This window comes from Poecilia formosa, unplaced genomic scaffold (genome assembly GCF_000485575.1).
Source record: "Poecilia formosa unplaced genomic scaffold, Poecilia_formosa-5.1.2 Scaffold863, whole genome shotgun sequence".
Taxonomy (NCBI): Eukaryota; Metazoa; Chordata; class Actinopteri; order Cyprinodontiformes; family Poeciliidae; genus Poecilia; species Poecilia formosa.
In genome coordinates, this window is record NW_006800802.1 from 4,293 (window position 1) to 26,956 (window position 22,664).

Below are 22,664 nucleotides of genomic sequence, written 5' to 3' on the forward strand. Positions count from 1 at the left end.
ACTTTCCTATAACAAAATAGACCTGCAGAAAGAAATTACCAATAAAATATCTTACTTACTTCCTTAGCTTTCATTGTGTATCTCACAATTTTGTAATTTATCATTGTTTATTAAACTCTGAAAGCTGAGTGGCTTTGTTAATATTCTGGCCTAGAATGCGGTAAGATGGGCCCTGACTGCGGGGGGCGGTGATCACTTCCCCCCTCCTCCCCCCCAGGCGACAATGCGTGAGGGGTACAAATCGCATATGCATATGCAAAAAGTGAGTTGCATATGCTGCATACTCACTTTTTGCACCACTGAGTGTGTGGTGAGTTGCGGTAGATCGTCGTGGCCGCTCCGATCTAAATCAGGGGTTTTCCCCGACTGGGAGCTTAACGCTGAATGTGACAGGTAGCCAATCAGAAAGCGGGATTCTCCTCCTGCTTTCTGAGGGGGAATTATGGAGGGGAATCCCAAACAGCTGAAACAGAGCAACCCGAAGTCCAGCGGACATCGGAGATGATATGTGAAAACAACATAAATATTTATTTAACGTTTCAAAGAATATAGAAATGACAAGGAGAGGAGTTGGAGCCAAATTGCTACCGCAGTTGATGAACCCGGTAGGTTTTCAGCTGTTCTTCGTTACCGTGACATAAATAGGTTATAATTATTTTCATTCAGCTAGGACTTTACGTTGACTATAGCCACATGCATCACAGGTAGATTCTAGTAAAGCATTGATTAATGCCTGATTTAAAATTAGTAAACTGGACTTACAGCCGTTATTTTGTGCCCATGTGGCTGGACACCACACAGCACGACGAACCAGACCGAACCGCTCGGATTTCTGTCGGCTAATGTGGCTCTCAGGGTTTGAAAATGGGCCGACAACTCGTGTAGTGTGCGCTGGACAATTGGACTAAGGAAATGAAGAAGGGAGGGTCAGTGCAGAGCACCGGAGTTGAGCCTTTTTCATTCAGTGTCATCAATAGAAAGAAAAAAAGGCAGGAAGAGACGATAAAGACAATAATTAAAATGAGGTCAATAGGTTTAATTTATCGTGCGATTGACTGATTTATCGTTCATCGTGACAGGCCTAGAAATGACCAGATTACCCTTCATTAAAACAAGAGGTGGAGCATAGAGTTTATCCACAAAAATCTTTATACATATAAATAAATCTAATGGTTTTCTTCTGTGCTTGTTTAATGTAATATTTCACTGTTATGCTGATGATCTGCAGGTTTGTGCCTTTGATATTTGTAAACTGCGCTGACTTGTCTAAGCTTGAAGTCTGTCTAACTGATCAACTATGGTTGTTGAAGCTCAGAGACTTCACTACTTGTCCCAAAATTTTACTTTGAAAATTGACGACTGTCATAAAATGCAACGGTAAAGAGTTTGTTTGTGTGGTTCAATCCTTCTCATTTAAGAGGTATTAGGCACTGGCTTTGATAATCTCTAAACTTAGATGTTTTTAGATGAATTTAAGTTTTATTGTTTGAAAATGAAGGGGTTCTTATCCACTCATTTGTGTCTTCATGCATCGACGACTTTTATCATCGACTAATTTTAAAAAGTCCTAAAACCAGAGGAAACCGTCTGTAGAGAAAGTTTTCTCCTTTTGTTCCCCATCATCATGAGGATCAGTTTCCTTTTAAGACATCAGTTATTTGAATTAATTTAAAGCTAAGTTAAAGTCACTAATGTTCACTCTGTTTTATATCTTATACTATCATTTTATTGCTTTTCTTGATGTTTTATCTGTTGGATCTGAATTGTTTTTAACTCTTTATTGTTTAGCACTTTGAATAATGTCTGTTAAATACTAATATTAGCTTATTGTATGAAGTTTAACATATTTAATGTGAGAACAACAGCTTATAGTGTCAAGGATAAAATGAACAGCTTTTCCAACTAGAGGATAAACAGATCTCTAGTAGTTCTGAGGACAGTAAAGTTTCACATTTTCCATTAAATGTGGCATCAACATCCCCAATAAAGACTTGATTTGTCAGAGTAATACTCTGACTTAATCACTAGAGGGCGCCCTCCAGTTTTACTTTGAGATGTGCAGTAAAATTCAGACAAAATAAAAATGCTTAAAATATTAGATTCTCTTAGACATCACACACATTGTTTACAAAAGTCAACAAATGGACACTACAAATATGGCTTTTTATTCTTAACTATTAGTTCTAACAAACACCTTTTAATTCAGGCCCCAAAATCTTTACTTTGTAGAAAGTATTTTGTTTTTATCTTTGAAGTTATTTAAAAAAAATCCTGAATTGACAGTCACACATTTTTTTATTTGAATTATAGAGCTATTGAAAACGAACTGCTAGTTGAAGAGCCTGTTTTTCAAAATAAGAGCTATTTGAGATGTTAGTAGGAAATATCAAGTATAGAGCATAAACAGTACCATTTTATTTAGTCTTTAACTTTGCAGCAGCCATTTATTCCTACATTAAGCAGCCATATTAAGCCAGATTCAGTTCAAGCTGATGAACTTAAAGGCTTTTAGGTTAGTAAGTATAAATATCAGTGCAAATTGATTAATCTCAAAGTGAGCAGAACTCTGGTCCAAAGGTAGACAAAATGATTCTCAGTTTGATTTACTTCATGTAAACCATTGTTTCTCAGCCTTTTGGACTCATTGTCTGATTGTTTCCCTGCTTCCACATAACTGACTCAAATGAACAGGTGATTCATTCACCTGGTTGAAGAAGCTCTAAGTCTCACTGAGTGTTGATGCAGGAGACATTTCTTTATGCTCTGATCTTAGAGTTCGTATTTCTCCCTCTGCGACTCATCACTGAATTTTCTGCCCTATAAGGCGCACCTTCAATGAATGGCATATTTATGAATGGATTATAAGGCAGATAGAATAGATACTACAGTAGAAGCTGGAGTTACGTTATGCATCAACTAGATGGAGCTGCACTAATAATCAAAAATATTTTTTTTTGCACAGTCATGTACCAGTTTTCACACCAACATGTGGTTGAAGAGACTTCAGCTCAGGGGGAGGATTCAGACACTTTGGTTTGGTTTGGTTGTCCCTGAACCTGTAAAGGTGTTCCTGCATCTTCATGTCCTGAGTTTCCATTTCCTCCGTCATCTATGAAACATAAAACAGAATCTTTTCAGTAACTTCATCTTCCTCTGATTGTTTGATACATTATTATTATGACTTGAGTAAAAACTGAACTGTGTCTTTCTTCAACTCCCATTTTTAGTTTTTCAAAAGAAAATTATCATCAGTCATCAAAAAATAAATAAAAATAAAGCAATAGCATTTAGACTTTTTCTGAAAAGATTAAACTTTCATTTGTTTCCAGATGCTTGTTGACAAAACAAGACAACCCAGAAATTGAGGAATATTCAAAAGGAAGATGGAAACATGATCATGATGTCAATCATCAGCTGCCGAGCTGAAGGAGGAGCAGCTCATCCTGCTCTCTCTTCCTTACTGATAACTTTGTCTGTGTTATTTTAGTTACTTTTCTTCACCTCCAAGTTGAACCAGGGCAAAATGTCCCCGTCTGACCCCAAGGACATCAGCAGTATTCTACAACGACTTCAGTTTTTAGAAACGAAGATTCAGCGACTGGAGGTGAACTTTGAGATCAACGCTACCAGTGGAAATGAAATAACTCTTCCTCAAATCAGTGGAGAGGTCGCACCAAACAGCTCACTCTGGATCGCTCAGGGTGTCAGGCCGAACAAAATGCTCACACTGCAGATCCCACGAGACGACTAACGGGGAGAATCCCTCACCTGGATGAACCAGAGTGGCCGGCTCAGAGCCGAAAACCTCCTTCAACCTCAACACCTTCTCCGAAATAAAATGGCAAACAAGCAGCTGGAGCCAAAACGGCTCCACCGACCCCAAGGACAACGCGACCAGCTCAAGCTTCAAAACATTCCGACTCCGTGGGAATCCCAGTGAAAAACAGATCTTCGGCACTTCAGCCTGAGCCTCTGAGTGAAAACCCACCATCACACATCAGCAATGAGGCTACTCCGACACATCTACCCTCCAAAGCTCTGAAGGACAGAATGACCACCAAGAGGACCAAAGGTATGCCAAGAGTGCTTATGGTTGGAGATGAGACAGTAAATGGAATCAGTCATGTTTGCAATCCCAAGAAAACAAGAGTGGTTTCTTTTCCTGGTGACACTGTTTCTGATTTACTCTCTCTAACCACTGATCAGCCAAACATGGAGACTTTAGTTGTGCATGTTGGAGCCAACGATCTGGCAAAGCAAAAATCAGAGATTCTAAAAAAGGACTTTAATATTCTTCTGGACACTTTGGGAAAATTAAAAATGAAGTTATTTCTCAGTGGTCTAATTCCATCGCCTCAATGGGGAGATGAAAAACATTCCAGGCTGGGCATGATAAACAAATGGCTGATTAAAACCTGCTCTGCCAGCTCAGTGACCTTCATCGATAACCTCTGGATCTACTGGCAGCGCTTTCACCTCTTTGGAAGAAGAGGACTCAATCTTAACAAAGACGGAATAAGGCTGCTCGCTGCAAACATTTTTTATTTTGTCAACAAGAACAACAATGTGACCATCGCTTCAGCAGAACAGGCTCAAGGATGTCTGACTAGGATGGAGCCCTTCACTTGACTGGTTCCCCTCCTCATCCCCCCTCCTTCCTTTTTCTCCCCTCCCTCCTCTTCTCCCTTCCCTCTCTGCTCCTACACTCACTCACATGATACCTCTGAAGAAATGTCTTCTGGACCAGAGTTTGTCAAATTTAGGGATGGAATGGATCAACAGGTTTGCCTCGCCACGAAACTCCTTAGTGCTAACATAGCAGACCTCACTTCATCTAAGCCACCTGCCTCTGACTTCCCAGAGGATCCTCTCTGCGTTTCTGAGGTCTGAGACCGGGGTCCAGATATTATCTTTACACAGGTCTTCCTCCAGAATGTGTCTGCCCCCCCGGCACCACATAGCAGGACATTACCTGTCCGGATCACTACAAGAAAAGTTACAAAAACCAGCGGCCTTAATTCAAACCTCAGACTGAAGAACTTTCAGCCTCCAAGTCACTTAAACTGGCTCTTTCAAATACCAGATCTCTCTGTGCTAAAGCTGAGAGAGATCAATGAGTGGATGAGCCAAAACTTTCTCCAGCTGAACAGAAACAAAACTGAAGTTATTATCTTTGGACCTAAAGAGGTTCTGCTCTGCATCCAGAACCAGAACCAAACGAGGAGAAGCAGCATTCAGTTTCTATGCACCACAGATTTTGAACAAACTTCCAGAAAACTGTAAAACAGCTGAAACACTGAGTGCCTTTAAATCTCAACTAAAAACCCACCTGTTCAGAGTCGCTTATGGCTAAATCAGGGTTAGAGTCCCAGTTAAACGGCGTTTTAACTAAAGTTCTAAAGGGCTAGAAAAGGGTTTTAATGATTTTGATTTTTATTTAGTTTTTGGTTGTTTATTACTCTGTATTTTTGTTTTCAATGATGTAAAGAACTTTGAAATGCCTTGATGCTGAGATGTGCTACACAAATAAAATCTGATTGAAAATGTAATGTATATTCACATGAGGCTTGTCGGATTAAAAGAACCTTTTGAATACAACTTCTACAAATGTATAAAATGTCTTACATTAAGCCCTAATTCTGTATTAATGTTTTATTGGTCTGATGTAAGAAAGTTCAGTTTCCTGGTTTGATGCTCAGCTTTGATGTTCAGTGATTACAGACCTGATTAGTTTTTTTTTATCAATCAGTTGTTTGATAAAAAAAGAAAAGAATTGACATAAGATATTATTCAGGAGTTGTTCTGTTTCCATACCTTTATCATTTGTCCTTTGTTCCTGTTGAGTCTTGTTGCTTTGAGATGGAAAAACTATACAATAGAAAATAGACATCGGTGAATATTTAGTTTAACACTTTATAAATCAGGTGATAATATTTAATTTTCCAGAGCAGCTTTTGACTGATAAAAATGTTTCATCAACATGTGGAGTCAAAAGTAACAAATCTAAAAGAAGACATAGATCATAATTGGTTGTTTTCTTACATCTTTGATTTTTTTTTCTCTTTTTTTCTTTTCTTAATTACATGCAAACACATTTGACAAATATATATAGACATATGATATATTGATATGTAACAGCTGCATAACCTTTCTTCCACAGTGTTTCAGCCATGGGCCTTCTGATCAGGTCTCCAGGTGGTTCTCCTCCTCTCTCCACGTCTCTCTGGTCTGTAAATTCAGGGCTCAGGTCATTAATAGATTTCCTCTTCAGGGTCGCCTTCTACCTCCTGACCCCTGATGTTGTCTTGCCTCATCTCCTCATGAACATTTGAGTTTGTTTTGTACCTCAGCAGATTCTCACATTCACCACATCAAATGATTTGCATTGCATCACTGATGATTCACATCGATTTGTAGTTTCTGTTAATATTCCTGTATGGAGACGAACAGAAATTCACCTAAAACCTGCAAGGAAAAAGAATGACTTACTTGGTGTATCTAGTGGTTTATATAGCCAGTAACATAGAACGGCGCTGATGACGATGGTGATGATGAAGATGTCGATGCTGGCTGATATTCCATAAATAAGACCAATAATCCATCCTGTGACAAAGAGGAAAAACAGGTTTGTTTGTTTCACTAAATTATATTTTGTTCTTTATTTGTAGGATTAAAACTTTAAAACTAGATTCTCCTTGTGTCTCTATTTACTGAACCACAGCTGAAACTGGAACTTTATTATTTTTTCTGTCTGACATTAAATCGCATTAAATCTTTTTTCAGGTCATTTAGGAAGAACAGAAAAATACGTCTTTAATGTCAGTATGATAGTTTTGTCACTTTCTTTAAATTCATAAGTTTATAGAGACTAATACTGATGAGCCTGGATGATGTCATCGCTGTGTGTGATCTTAAAGGTTAATTCACATGTTTTATTTTAATGGTGACACCAACTGTGGATGTTTTTTAAGACACAAGTCAAAGAAAAAGCTTCAGCAAAAGCAGGAAGATTAAATCAGGAAAACAGCTGTGGATCTCCACTGGTTTGGTTCTTTCTTTGGTTCCTTCATTCCAGATTTCTGAAGATGTTTTATGTTCATCTACTCAAATAATATTTAAGTTTTCACACCATAGCAATGGTCAGTCACCATGTGTTCAAAAAGAAGAGAATTAATTTTATTTACTCAAAGTTTTGTCCAAGGAAACCTGGTTATATGAACTTATAACTAATATTTATTATCCAGTTAGAGGTCAGTGTTCAAATCAACCTGTTTATAAAGAAACAAACATTTGTTAGCTTTCTCCTCATTTATCCACATTTTTCTGACAGTAAATTTAGAAAGTAAATTTAGTCAAGACTGTCTTATTGTTATTCTCACCATTTCAATCTGAAAAAGTAAAACATAAATGGACTGAATTTATCTAAAGTATTTCCAGTCAAGCTGATCTCTCAAAGTGCTTCACACTGCTGACTCATTCACTGTCACTAACACACACATTCATTCATCTATATGCAGATCAATTTTAGGAGTTCTCTGCTTTGCCCAAAGACACATCAACATGTGACAAAGGAAAGCTGGAAGATGAATATTCAACCCAACGAGCTGCAATCACTGCAGGTAACAAAAAATGTCTAAAACTAAGTCAGAGTTCAGAAACCACTGATTATTAAAAATATTTACCTCCAGGATCAGTTCTGTCGCATTTGGCTCCATTTCCATCTGTTGAGGAATTACATGAATTGTTAAAGACATCAACAAATTTATGCAGTTTGTCTTACATTATCTTAATTTTCTATAACTCACCAACATTTAAAGCAACATTTCCCTTCTTGACTTGACTTTCCAGAACAAAGCAAATATAATTCCCTTCATCCTCCTTGGTTACTTTGGTCAGTTTGATGGAAATGTTGCCTTTTTTAAACTCATTATAGAACATAGATGTTCGGCCTGAGTACTCTGGGTCTGGAGATTTGTCATCTTTACTTCCACTGTGATGCAAGTGTATTATATGATCCTTGAATCTCCATATGATTGTAAGATCGGTCACGTCAAACTGCGGCTCCACATGACACGGCAGAATAACGTCGTCTCCAACCTTTGCATGTATCGGCTCATGACCAACCAGCTTATATTTATCTGGAAGAAGAAGAAACAAAGATTGAAAAAAAAACTTTAATACTAATATTTCTGATAACATCCTGTTTGTTGTTCAGCTAACATTCACATCTATTCTCCTTTAGGATCATTACAATTGTGAAAAAAATTTAGATATTCCATTAAGAGGTTTTTCAAAATAAATATTTGGGTTTTTTTCTTCTTTTGTTTACTAATGTATGTCTACTCATTTCTTATCTACCTCTGGAAAATAGAAATTACTCATGTTTAACTCATTATAAATAACAAACAGATATCCTACTGGAAGAAAATGTTAGGACATCTTAACAGTTTTAACCCTTTAGTCGATATAGAACAGCTGGTATCTCTACCACTTTTAAAAACCGGGAGCAGAGGCTCCATTTTCTCCATTAGGCCTGAGCAGCAAAGTTCTGCCAAAGCCTAATCAGAGTTCATCATTATTTCATGCTTCTGTCAAATTAAGTGTTTTTTGGAGGCCTTAACATCTGAAGACTCACCAAACTTGGCAGGTATAAAATGTCTATATCATATGTTTTTCAGCCACATCATCCAGCCCTATAAATGCTAATTAAATTATAAAATACCACATGTTCACTATCCACTTTATTAGTGACTGTTGTCAATGTCTTATTTCTAGATGCTCCTGTTTGTGCTTCTGTGAGAGTAAAGAACAAATAATCCCTCACTAAAATGCTTCGCCCTCTTCTGTCTCTTTAAGAAGCTCCTGCTGTTTCTGAAACTTCAGGAAGTCATCATAACATGGCTCCTCTATTAACCCTTTAGCAACGTTTTTACTAGCATTTCACTGAATAGTAGCAATGAGCTCAGACTTCCTTCAGGTGTTTGCTAATTGCTGCAGGCTAGTCTGAAGGAGCTGAATGTGGGAGTCATGGAGGAGGGCAGCTCTGTGAGTTGGAAGCTTAGAAACTGCAGCTCTGAGGAGGAACTGAGTCTCTTTTATCCTCAGCAGCTTAACTTCTGGAGATCCTGAAGGAGCCAACAGGACCAACAGACTCTCTGCTCTCCATGACTGTGTCTCTGTATAAACACCACAAACAGGATTTGATACAAGATGGAGCCCTGACAGAATCCAAAGTCTTTCAGTGGAAACAGGCTTAACTTTGTAATGAGAATGTGGCACAGCTGTTGCTTTGGGCATATAAGGATTGTATAATCTTTATAATCCACACACCTTCTCTTCTCTCAGTGGGACAAAATATCTTCCCCAGATCCACAAAACACACGTTGACCAGAAAAGCATCATACTGCAATAACCCCTTAGTCTGCAAGAATGAATGTCTTGTTCATTGTTCTACAGCCAGAATGAAAGGAGCGTCTATCTTACTGTTTTCTAGCTTTGACAATCAGTTGGAGCCTCCTGTCCACCTCAGTGTGAGTTTTCTTAGGAAGGCTAAGAACCGTCATCCATCAATAACTAGAAGTCACTTTTCTTAAAAACAGAGGTGACCACATCAGTCTGAAACAGACGCAGGACATCAGATCTCACCTGAGACGTTGAGCCGACATTCTGCCGATCCAAATCCATCTTCAGTTTTCACTACACACAGATACAGACCAGAGTCTTCAGTCCTCAGTCTGGACACATGGAGTCTGATTCGTCCTTCTCTGAGGACGTCTTTGTCACTCTGGACTCGTCCTGAAAACTGTTCATCCTGATTCCCTAGAATCTCAAAACCACCTCGATACACATACAGTGTTCTTATCTTTTCTAGGGTTCTGAGTTCACAGATGACAAACAGTTCCCTGTAGGATCCCTGAGTCCTGGTGGTGAAGGTCCACTCCAGAGTGATGCTGTGGTTCTCCTCTGCCTCATAGCTGCTCTGGGTCACATTCACTACAAATGTTGCTGCTGAGGAGACAGAGAGGGAAAGAGAGGAGCAGACACACTGAGAACTGGAACATGGGAGTCTTTCAGCTCCATTTAGAGAGCTTTCTGTCTCATGATGGTTTCTGAGATTCTCTGCTAGTAAAACTGATTCAAGTTTTACCTTCACTGGTTATTGATGGATTTAGACTGAACTACTATGTTTTCATCAATATCAAGGAATTATTTACTTAAAACAAGCCTAAAGATTGTGCTGAAAAGTTACTTTTAAGTTAGTTTGTATTATTTCAAGTGTAATAAGATATTTTCACTAGAAACTAGACCTAAAGTTGGTAAGATGTTGTGTTTTTGCAGTGCAGCATCCCTGCATTCAATAATTTGCCAAACATGAGTCATGACTCAAGATTTAAAAACAGACTGAGGCAAAAAGCCAAAATGTTTCTTTCCTTCTCTCATTTTTGGCCACAAACATTTAATTAAAAAATCTGTTTCTGTCTCTGCCTCATTGATTCTCTGCATCCTGATGTCCCTGCATGGATTCATGTATTTACAACAGACACTACAGTGATGTACAGTATCACAATGTGAACTAAATAAAGATAAAAAGTATGTTTTGTATCATACAAATAAAAAAGTGCTTAACAACTCATTTATATAGATGTACACATTATTATACTTTTATTCATGTCAACTCTATTTACCTCATAATCTCTCACAGTAAAGTTTTCACTAATTGATTTTAAAGCCTCTCCTGTTCATGTCTCCTAAACTGACTAAATAAACTTCAGAGATTAACCTCTAGGCAAAGGTCGTCCACATAAAGATGGTTTAATGGTTCGTTTTAGAGCAAAACATCAGAAACATTTCACCATATAAATGTGCAGAACACTGGTGGGGTGATTTACTGCATCTGATAACCTAATAATAACCAAACCGTTACTTTTATCATGGGGAAATAATGAAAAAATATTGAAAAATAAAAAAATAATAATAAAAAAATCAACCTGACAACTGTTCTACTTTCTGGTTCTATTACAATTAATATAATTTTTATATAGTAACATCCTGGAGCTCCACGTGGCTCTCCTGTCTCTTCTCTCACCTGCTTCTTATAATAAATTTGTACAGTTGCACAAACGAAAATTTCTGCTGCACAAACGTTTGACACCAATTTTGTCTGATTTGAAGAAGGTGGGGTGGCCAACTTCACTCAGGTCCTGTTCTCCTCTGATGCGACCAAATGGACACCAACCCATGAAGCAGAACGGCTCATCGCGCTTTTATTTTGAAAACCGACAAGCAAAACAAAGCAGTTACGTGACCCATGTAATGCGAGGCAGGGCGTGGCGGAGGGAAGAAAAACCGGTGTGTTGAAGGAGCTGCATTCTGCCTGCACTATACTGTATAAGTTATATCATGTTGTTCACCACTGGGGGAAGAGTTTTCTTTTTGTGAGAAATATCTTAACTTACCTTGATCCACGACGGGCAGCAGACTGATTAGCAAGAAAACAAACAAAAACGAAGAAAAGCTCATTATTTCCGTCCGATAAAGAGCACATTTCCGATTTTCTTTTAAGGCTTTAGAGATTATTTGATGACGACTTGAAATGGCCTAAAGACATAGTTGAGTCAAACCTATTTGAAATTACATTTTCTTTTTCGTCGTGTGTCCAGATATGGAGCCCTTCTGTTTTCCTGTGCTGCCCATTGCGCATGAGAAGGACCTGCTGCAGCAAACAGAAAGGGGCGGGGACGGACCACTGCTTAGTCCATGGGTCAGACCATTTTTTTGTCCATTTCAGGGTGGCAAAGTCTATCAATATTTTTTGAAAAGATACATGTCTCTAGTTAATATTTTGGTATGATAGCCCTTCCTAATTGGTAGCTGAGTCATTTTATCATCTCATGAAGTAAACAAACCCTTTGGAAAAATTCTGTTCTTTGAGACTGGTGTATCTCTGGTTTAGGGTTATGGTATGGGCATTTGTCAAAGATATATAATGGAATATTTGGTATCATCTTAAAAGGGACACTCTTGACTTTCATTTAAATCAGGTTTTGAGACTCTCTGACCAACACAGAGGTCATTAGAGGTGGTTAAACCAAAAATAATACATTTTTCCACATCTTTTGACCAAACTAGATACACTTCTTTCATCCCAGTGGTATCCAGGAACATCAGGGACACAAGAGTTAACAACTAAAATACTCAACAGACTCTAAGGAGTCAGAAAATGTATGATATGCCTACACTGTCTGTCTATGGGAGGCGATTATGAGCAGTAATTTGAAGTTACAGACTTGGGCTATAACCTTAACTGCTGTATATGTTGGGGGGTTAGTGTCACTTGTGTCTAGTTAGTTATAAAATATAAAAGTTATAGTTAGTTATAAAATAGTTAATCAGTAATAGTAGAAATGTACACTTACATAGACTTTAGGATGCTGTATTGGCCTATTTATCAGATTTTGTGAGCTTTTCCATCCTGGGCTACACAATAGTAGCTCATGGTAGCCACATAGAGACACAGCAGAACGAGGGAGGAGACCACCCTCATTAAATGACGAATTCTGAGGTAAAAATAAAAAATGGATTATTTTCAGATGCTTAGGCTACTATTGATAGCATAATTCAGATTATTATATTACATTTCTGCCAACAGATGATAACCTTAGGCATATCGGTTCCATCTACAATATGCTTGCTGAGGATGTTGATGTCAATCCGGCCCACAAATGAGTTTGTTAAAAAAATAAATTCAGTAAGATTTAACTGTTAAGCTTCAGGAACCAGCAGCATTGAACAGCCTTTGTTTGTCTAGTATTCATTTACTACCACATTTCTTTTAACCCAGCTGTACCTGAGAGGAAGTTAACAACTGCAACACTCAGACTAAGGCAGTGGTCTCAAACTCTTCAGCCTGTTTGCACATCCGGTAGCTTGCATGCTACCTGACTGTTTCTGATGCTGGGGGTCCTCGCATTCAGTCTAATAGCTGGAGAAATTCACAGCAAGATAGTAGGCTATTAGACTATTAGATGTGAGGACATAAACCTATACCAGCTAGCTGGCTATATAGATAGGCAGACCATAGTCAGACATACAGAGAACTTATTGTCATCATATGCTGACATTAAAATTTATTGAGTTAAAGAATTGCCAATAAAAAAGTGAAAAAATGCTCAAAGTATAAAAGTTTATAGTCAAATAAAAATAAAAATTTAAAAGGAAAAATATGTAAATATAACTTTAAGTCAATGAATTTGTATGTCCAGTCAGTTCAGTTTTTAGTCCCTTAGGATCTTCAGCATGACTGTTTCCTGCTCTCTGCGTAAAGCTGCAGTATGTAACGTTTGCTAAAAAATATATTTTGTACTTAAATAAAATGATCACTATGTCCTGAAAATATAAGACAGATAGTCTGTGAAAAGAATTAGCTACCCCACTATTTTTGAAGCTTAGGAATGTTTTTATTGTGTCATGGAATGTGGTTGTTGGTAAGTATTTTACTAAATGACCTGTTATGAACTTTATATAAGCTTCCTCTCCAGCATGATGAGCTTACAGCAAATCACTGACGATGTTTAGTGATACAATGATTCCGGTGAAAAGATTGACTATGTCTGACTGAGGCTGATTTAGAGGGTTTACCCAGCTTTTCTCCATAAGTTCTACAAAGGAATATCTGTCCGTCGCTATCCCAGGCTTCTGTAGGCCATAATGTCTCACACATTATGTGGCCTCGTTGTCTGTCATGTTCCTAAAGGTGCTTTTCTACCAGCCTGCCTCTAACTGGTTTGGCCACAGTCCACCTCGGCCAGATTCATTTTCCTTTAGCAGATCCAGAGCGGCTCTGGCTGGCTGTTCTCAGATTTCCTTACCTACTTCAAAGGTAGTACTAGCCGGACCGATCAGGGTAGGGACCAAAGCGATTTCATATATCGCAAAATAATCAGCTGATCGAAGCCTTTATTATTATCTTTGGGCCAGCAATGAATTTCTATAAAACAAAATGAAATATCTTTGAGTCCATCTGAACCATAACCTTGAGGTTCTCCATGGCTGAGTGTCACTGCAAACCTCTGCGGAGAATTGACCAGTTGCTGTGCTAAAGGCCCTCCCACCATAGTGAGGAATAGAGCGGGTAATGGAAAAACTCACTACCAGGGGTAGAACTGAACTACGCACTAACCGGTTAGTGCGTGACTTACCAGTAGAAAAGCACTTTAAGTTACCTTAGATACTGAAGTCTGTTTTCTGAGGTGAGATAGTATCTGGTAGCAGCTCTTTTAAAATGAAACCTTTGGTTCCTGCAGGTATCTTAGTATCCTTATTTACAAACACACACTGGAATATTTCCAAATGGATTAATGATACTCAAATGGCGAAGAACCCAATTTACTGTTAATAGCTATGTGTCATCTGAAAAAAAAAATACAAAAAGTCAACAATATTTCAAGATCTGTAACTGTAAACCAGCACTAAACTTTGTTCTAGATAAGTAACTATTCAGCTAAATCGTGTAGCTACAACAGGGTCTGAACAGCATACAAACAAAGGCAGTTCAATGCTATAGTATGTAGATTTTATAGGAAAAAAGTTTTGTTATATATTTGTTGAAACTGTCACCATGTTGTCACAGTACGCTGAGACAAATAATCTGAAGAAAAATCAAGTCCCTCTGCCATCTCGCAGAGTTAAATTGACACAACCAATCAAAGCCAGGAGGAGGATCTCAGGACAACATAGCGATAGTTTTAATAAATACATAGATTTTTAAATAAAAGTTACACGCTGAAGCTTAACAGTTAAATCTTACTGAACTTATTTTTTTAACAAACTCATTTCTGGGTCTGATTGACATCAACATCCTCAGCAAGCATATTGTAGATGGTACCGATATGCCTAAGGTTATCATCTGTTGGCAGAAATGTAATACAATAATCAATAATGCTTAGGCTACAGTAATCAATAGTAGCCCAAGCATCTGAAAATAATCCATTTTTTATTTTTACCTCAGAATTCGTCATTTAATGAGGGTGGTCTCCTCCCTCGTTCTGCTGTGTCTCTATGTGGCTACCATGAGCTACTATTGTGTAGCCCAGGATGGAAAAGCTCACAAAATCTGATAAATAGGCCAATACAGCATCCTAAAGTCTATGTAAGTGTACATTTCTACTATTACTGATTAACTATTGTATAACTAACTATAACTTTTATATTTTATAACTAAGAAACTAGACACAAGTGACACTAACCCCCCAACATATACAGCAGTTAAGGTTATAGCCCAAGTCCGTAACTTCAAATTACTGCTCATAATCGCCTCCCATAGACAGACAGTATAGGCATATAGTTTGGTCAAAAGGTGTGGAAAAATGTATTATTTTTGATTTAACGACCTCTAATGAGCTCTGTGTTGGTCAGAGAGTCTCAAAACCTGATTTTAATGAAAGTCAAGAGTGTCCCCTTTACGATGATACCAAATATTGCGTTATAGACCTTTGACAAATGCCCATACCATAACCCTAAACCATAGATACACCAAACTCAAAAAACTGATTTTTTCCAAAGGAATTATTTACTTCATGAGATGATAACTATGACTCAGCTACCAATTAGGAAGGGCTATCATACCAAAATATTAACTAGAGACATGTATCTTTTCAAAAATATTGATAGATTTTGCCACCCTGAAATGGACAAAAATGCCAAATTTTGGCCTCTGGCCCATGAATGGGCCAGCAAAAAAAAAAAAAAAAAAAAAAATCTGATTTGACAAAAACTTGGAATTGGGTCACTTCAGGCTGCATTGTGAACACAGCCTAAGTAACATGCCTGTCAGGTTCTGAATGCATAAATAAGGGAAGTTAATTTTAAATCTGTTCCACCAGAACAAATTTCTTAAAGTCTGATAGGTTTACCTTTGTTGACACTGATGATGTTTACATTCCTATGCATCTAATTCCTATAAATGAAAAGACAAAATGAAATTAAAGCAAAAAAATATATATATATTAACATATTTACCAACCTTGTCTGGGTTTAATGGAACCAGCTGACATAACTTGGTTAAGTAAATTAAAGATTTCATTTCTCGGTGCGTTCACACTGCAGCCTGAAGTGACTCAATTCCGATTTTTTTGACGTAATGCAACCTATATCCGATCTTTTTATGGCAGTGTGAACAGCACAGGTCGGATTCTATTTAGAATGTGACCCATATCCGATTCGTATCCGATTCAAATGTGACCATAACGTCCAGGTCGCATTCATCCGAACTGAACGTCAACGGAATGTCGCTGATTCTCAACAAATCTCACTATTCTCCGTCCTGATACGAGCAAGCGGGAAGAAAAACAGAAAAACCTTTGTTGACACTGATGATGTTTACATTCCTATGCATCTAATTCCTATAAATGAAAAGACAAAAAGAAATTAAAGCAAAAAAAAAAAAAAACATATTTACCAACCTTGTCTGTAAGATACAATCCCTTTGAGTGCAATTTCAGACAGAAATTGCATTTCAATGGGCAGAAAATGGCCCTTAATCACTTCTTGGCAGAAATAAATAAAATAAATTTTAGCATGTTTTCATTGTGAAGTGTACAGGAATACCTTTGCCCTAATGTGACCTTTCTCAATTTAACAAATCAAATACAGTAAAAAAGAAACACATATTTTATTTTATTTAGCTACATCTGTCACAGGACAGTGATCACACAATTACCATTACAAATAACACTGTAAATATAATATAAAGCACGTCTTACAATGCCCTGCTCTCCTATGCTTTGCTGTTGAAGGCCCCAATCACTTAATTGCACATCAGACGTTTTGTAAATTGTATCTAATTATCTGATTTATTTCTCCCCAATGGTTAGATGTGGTTTGAAGTATGTTTTTGTTTGTATTAAATATGTTTTTTTTAGGGAATTTTATGTCAAATGTTCCTGTTTTCAAGTCACATCAGGTGATTTGAGTAAAACCGTTTTAATCAAATCTTAAATCACTTTGTCTTCAGGTGTAATGTACCTGAACGAGCCCTGGGAGAGGAAATAGGACCAAAGGTAAAGTAGGTCAGTCTAACTTGGGCTCACTGGGAAAACAAACACAATATAAGTGATTAAACACACCTGTGTTCAGGTATCTGCCTGAGGGAATGTGAACATTAACTGAAGACGTTTCAGGCTTTATTACAGTAGGTGAGGTTTACTGTCACATTTATAATGTTTTAAACTCAGAGTTTTTAAGATCTAACACTTTCAGAGACATGAATAAGATGAATCCATGCTGCATCAGTCAGTGGTTTGTTCTGATGAAAGTGAAAGTATTTGGAGAACAGCAAGTTACTTTTACCTGTCAAAGTGCCAACAGGTTGGACCAGTTTGATCTGTTGTTTAAACCTGCAGGTGGACGGAGAGAGAGGAAGAAAGAGAGAGAGAAAGAAAGAGATTTTTTGATTTTAAAAACTCATTTATTCACTCAATGGTGATCCAAAGAAATATTCAACACAGCTTCAAATTAACACATCCATAAATGAAAGTTCAGAATTATTTACATTAAACAAAACACCTTCATAGTCCCAAATATTATGAAAAGTATTTAGTTCATCCATTTTTAGATAATATTTAAATTCTAACATAACTCTTGCCCTAACCATACTCTTAAAGAGCTTTACACAATCCATATTCTGTCCATTATTAATTTTAAATTTTCTACTCAAATAAATTGCAAGCTTTGCTTGACCCAGAAAAAAATGTAACAATTGTCCAATTTTCTTCTTTCCTTTGCCATATAAAAACCCAAAAATAAAGAACCGCTCTGTGAAATTTTCTCCAAATAATTTCCAAATATCTCTTAGTAAAGCAAATAAATCCATTAATCTGAAACACTGTACAAAACAATGAAAAATGGTTTCTCTCATTAAACAAAAGGGACATTTATCTGAAACACCAGGATTAATAATAGAAACAAAAGCATTAACCGCAATAATACCATGCAAGATTCTCCATTGTAAATCACCAACATTTTTAGTCAATGGTGGTTTATAAAGTTAAACCCCCATACAGGTTTCACCTCAAGTCCAACTTTTAAAAAATCTCTCCATGGAGGCTCTTTTTTATCTTTTAGCTTTACTTTGTTCAAAGCCTTAACACATTTCGTATATATCACCTTTCCACTCACCGAATCAAAAAGTTTCCATTCATTTTTTTCTTTCTCTAAAAAAAGTCCAGGACATTCAAAGTCTTTTAATTGTGCCTTAAAACACAATTTAAAGAAAGGATCTGCTTTATCTGGTGTTAGACGTCCATCAAACCCTTTATGAGTCTTTTGTCTTCTTCTGACAACATTCGCTTAAACATTGTCAGCATCATGCCTACAGTTCTTAAAGAGTGAATCTCCAATTTTCAGGCCAATGAAACAACATCATCCATTTCAGGTCTAACAAGTTCAAGGAAATGTTTCAGTGTGACCACCCCTTTTTTCATCAACAGTTCAGAAATCATCACCATGTTGTCCCAGGCTGAGCCCAAACGAGATCCTGGAGGACAGGTTCCAATAATAACCAGTTTAAAGATGTGGATGCTCCAACTCTCTTCGTTTCTATGAGGTTCCAAGATTTTAACACACTTACATAAAAAGATGGCAAACACTTTACACTATATTTTTGAAATATCAACAATAAACAAAATTTTACCAAAACCTAAATTACCAACTTTTGAAAAAAAAACATTCTGTGACTTGTTTCCATAAAACATTTTGATCACCATACAAGAAACTCTGTATAAACTGTAATCTGAAGGCTGTTTTCTACTTTCTAAATGAACTAAACCTTGTCCTCCTTCTTCCTTGGGTAAAAACAAAACACTCTGAGGGACCCAATGTAATCTGTCCCAAAAGAAATTTAAAATGATAGTCTGTAGTTTTACCAAAAGACCTGGTGGGGGCTCCAAAACAGATAAACGATGCCACAAAGTTGAAGCAACGAGATTATTGATAATTAGTGTACGGCCCCTGTAAGACAATCGTGACAAAAGCCAGTGCCATTTCTTTAACCTACCTTCCATCAGTTCGAAAAAACCTTCCCAATTTTTCCTTACCTCTATTTGATCTCCCAAGTAAACACCCAAATATTTAAAACCATTTTTCAACCACTTTAATTCACCAGGTAATTTAGGTTCTTGTTTTTTCCACTTACCAACTAGCAAAGCTTTTCTCTTGCTCCAATTAACTCTGGTTGAAGAAATTTTGGCAAACCGCTCAATAATTTTAGTTAAAGTGGAAACATCTGACTCTTCTGTGATAGCCACAATAATATCATCCGCATATGCAGAAAGATGAAAGGGTAAAGAAACTTCATTCAACTTCACCCCCTGCAACCTTTTCCTGATTTGACATAACAAAGGCTCCATACTCCACAAATACAACATTCCTGACATTGCACAACCTTGGCGAATACCTCACTTTACATTAAAAGGTGCAGTTAAACCACCATTGACTTTCAATACACTTTCAATGTCACAATAGAGTGTTTTGATCATGGCAATGAAACTAGAGGAGAAACCAAAAGCTTTCAAACTGTTCCATAAATATTGGTGCTCCACTCGATCAAAAGCCTTTTCTTGGTCAATGGAAATTAGACCAAAGTTTAAACCCAATAAATTAGAGAGATCCAAATAGTCTCGAATTAAAGTTATATTATCTCTGATTGATCTGCCAGGGATGCAGTAGGACTGATCGACATGTATCACTTGATCAATCACTTTTCTCAGTCTGGACGCCAACACTTTTGAGAAGATCTTGTAATCAGTACACAACAGACTGACAGGTCTCCAGTTCCTTATTTCATACAGATCTCCCTTCTTGGGGAGAAGAGTGAGCACAGCTCTGCGACAGCTAAGGGGTAACGTTCCCCTTGCCACACTGCTATTGAGGACTTCCAACAGATCTTCAGCCAGCACAGGCCAACACGATTTATAAAACTCCACAGGCAAACCGTCTATTCCTGGAGCTTTGCCATTCTCCATGCTCATCAGCGCCCCCTGCAGTTCTTCCAACGTCAGAGCATGCTCCAAAATGACATTGTCTTGGTCTGACACCTTTGGCAGATCACTGAGAAACTCTTCTGTCATCACAGAGTCTTCTCTAAGCTCATTGGCATATAACATTGAGAAAAAGTCAACAGCCCTTTTCCGCAGTTCAGTGGGATCAGTCAACTCTTTTCCATCTTCAGAACGAATACAATGAATAAGACGATTTTGTCCATTTTTCTTTTCCAAACTGAAGAAGAGTTTTGAAGGAGCATCCATTTCAGAGATATTTTGAAAACGTGAACGTACCAGAGCTCCCTGCGCTCTGAGCCCAAGCAGATCAGCCAAAGCAGATTTTTTCCTTTTGAGAGCCTGAAAATGGCCTCGATTTCCTGTGGACTCGCAAAAACTCTGAAGAGCCACAATTTCAGTCTCTAATTCTTCAATAGATCTTACCAGTTCTCTTGTAACATTGTAAGTATATTGATTACAAAACTGCTGAATTTTAATTTTACCAATATCCCACCACTGCTGTACAGACGTAAACTGACATTTCATAAGTCTCCACTGCTTCCAAAAAAAAGAAAATCCTTTTTTAAAACAACCATCGTTTAATAAAACAGTACTGAAATGCCAATATGCACTTTTAGGTCTTAAATTATTAATAAACACATTCCCTATAATCATACAATGATCAGAAAAGCCCACTGGACATAAAGTGCATGATTTAAATATTTATAAATGGTGCCCAAAACAATAGAACCTATCTAATCTAGCCAAAGTAATATAATTCTCTTTACTGTGAGCCCAGGAATATTGCCTTATCTTTCCATTTTTAAACCGCCACACATCAGCTAAATCATATGTTTCAATAATACGTTTCAATTTTCTCCTTGACTGTAGATGTGGCTCCAAATGATTCCTATCTAGATCATCTACTGTACAGTTAAAATCACCTCCTAAAATTAAATAATCTGTTGACACACAATTTAAAAGTGTATCTGCTAACTTTTCCAAAAACACACAACGTTCACTTGGATTCACAGGAGCATACACATTCAGTAAAATAAACTTTATATTTTCATACTTAACAGTAACTTTTAACAATCTTCCTTTAACAACGTCTTCAGCCTCAATAGAAACTGGAAGAAAGTTCCTCGAAAAAAGAATAGCTACTCCAGCACTTAGCGAAGTTTTATGACTCAGAACAAGATTTCCATCCCATTCTTTCTTCCAGTCAACCTCATTATCAACATCACTGAGTTTCTTGAGCAAAAGCTATATCAATACATTTAGATTTTAAAAGTTCAAAATACACAGCCCTTTTTTTCACATCCCTTGCACCATTAAGGTTTAAAGATGAGATTTTAAATCTGCTCATATTCACACAAGAACAAAACAAAAAGAAAAAAAACACACTAACTTTCATGAAAATCACAAAGTTTGAGCTCTGACCTTTTGCACCAGTTTTCGAAGTCTATACACTTCAGTGTCTCTTAACCCATCGGAATTCCTTTGTCTCATTAACCATTTAGCTGAGTCAACAAACAATTTTCTATTTGGAAAGAAATCATCTACGACCACATCCCGTTTTCCTTTTGTTACTTCCAAAAACCTTCTAATCTGCTCTAGACTGTAGCCATTAGTACTCTGTCCACCAGGAATAGAGGAATCAGATTCTTTATCACTATCAGAATCAGATAAAGCCTCAGAGTCACTTTCCTTCCCACTCTTTTCTTTCAACTGAGTCTTTTTGGGTTTTACCCCTTTAGTTTCTCTAGATTTTCGTTTAGTGTTTGGTACTTTAAAAACACTTTCATCATCCCTGATCAGATTCCTTCCACTATGAACTAAGTCATCAACATCCATCTCTTCTTGTGTAGTTGTTTGACTCTTTTTACTCTCTTCAGGAGAAGTAATGACTTCCTCAATGTCACGTTCTGAAACATTGGACTGGTTTTGGTCTCCTGTTGAAACTCCCTCCCCAGGGTTGATTTCTTGATCTCCTTCCCCAGCAGCAGCCACTGGAGTTCCCTCCCCAGCTGCGCCCACTGTCGCTCCAATCATAGCATCTGCTGATGTCCCTGGCTCTGGATTTTCATTAACCTGAACAGTCTCTTTTTGAACTTTTTCAGGGCAATTACGAACCGAATGGCCCTCCTGGTTACATCCAAAACACTTCATAGTTTCAGTTGTTGCAAAAATAGTATAATCAAAGCCATCAACTTTAAATTTCATCACTATGCTCAGTTCCTCGATATCATTCTTGAGAATCATAAACACTTGTCTTCGAAATGAAACAACGTGTTTCAGCTTCGCTGATTTGCATCCCGACGGGAGCATTTTCATTGCCGACACGATCTGACCGTGACGTGACAGTTCCTTCAGCAACACATCATCGCTGATGAAGGGTGGCAAGTTAGACAGGATGATCTTTTTAGCAGGGTTCATTAAAGGGAAAACAGTAGTATGTGTGTTTCTCAAAACAATTCCCCTCTCAACTACGCTGTTCACCTTGTCGATCGAGTCCAAAAACATAACCACTGCATTATTCATCCTGGACGCTGCCTTCACACTTTCACACCCAACAAGTTCCCCAACAGCCAAACCACACTCCTCAACCGAAAAATCCACGCCAACTGG

At 37.5% G+C, this 22,664-nt stretch overlaps 1 protein-coding gene across 1 annotated transcript; it reads right to left on the minus strand.

The window, feature by feature from the left end:
• Positions 1 to 1,015: 1,015 nt before the first annotated feature.
• On the minus strand, positions 1,016 to 20,159 carry LOC103131869 (uncharacterized). Its single transcript, XM_016666967.1, has 9 exons — positions 19,843 to 20,159; positions 11,457 to 11,479; positions 9,646 to 10,152; positions 7,806 to 8,138; positions 7,683 to 7,721; positions 6,490 to 6,603; positions 6,148 to 6,228; positions 5,815 to 5,868; positions 1,016 to 3,109 (listed from the first exon to the last, which is right to left on the minus strand). The coding sequence occupies exons 1-9, from the start codon at positions 20,157 to 20,159 to the stop codon at positions 3,009 to 3,011; spliced, it is 1,569 nt and encodes a 522-aa protein (XP_016522453.1). The 3' UTR covers positions 1,016 to 3,008.
• Between the last annotated feature and the right edge of the window lie 2,505 nt (positions 20,160 to 22,664).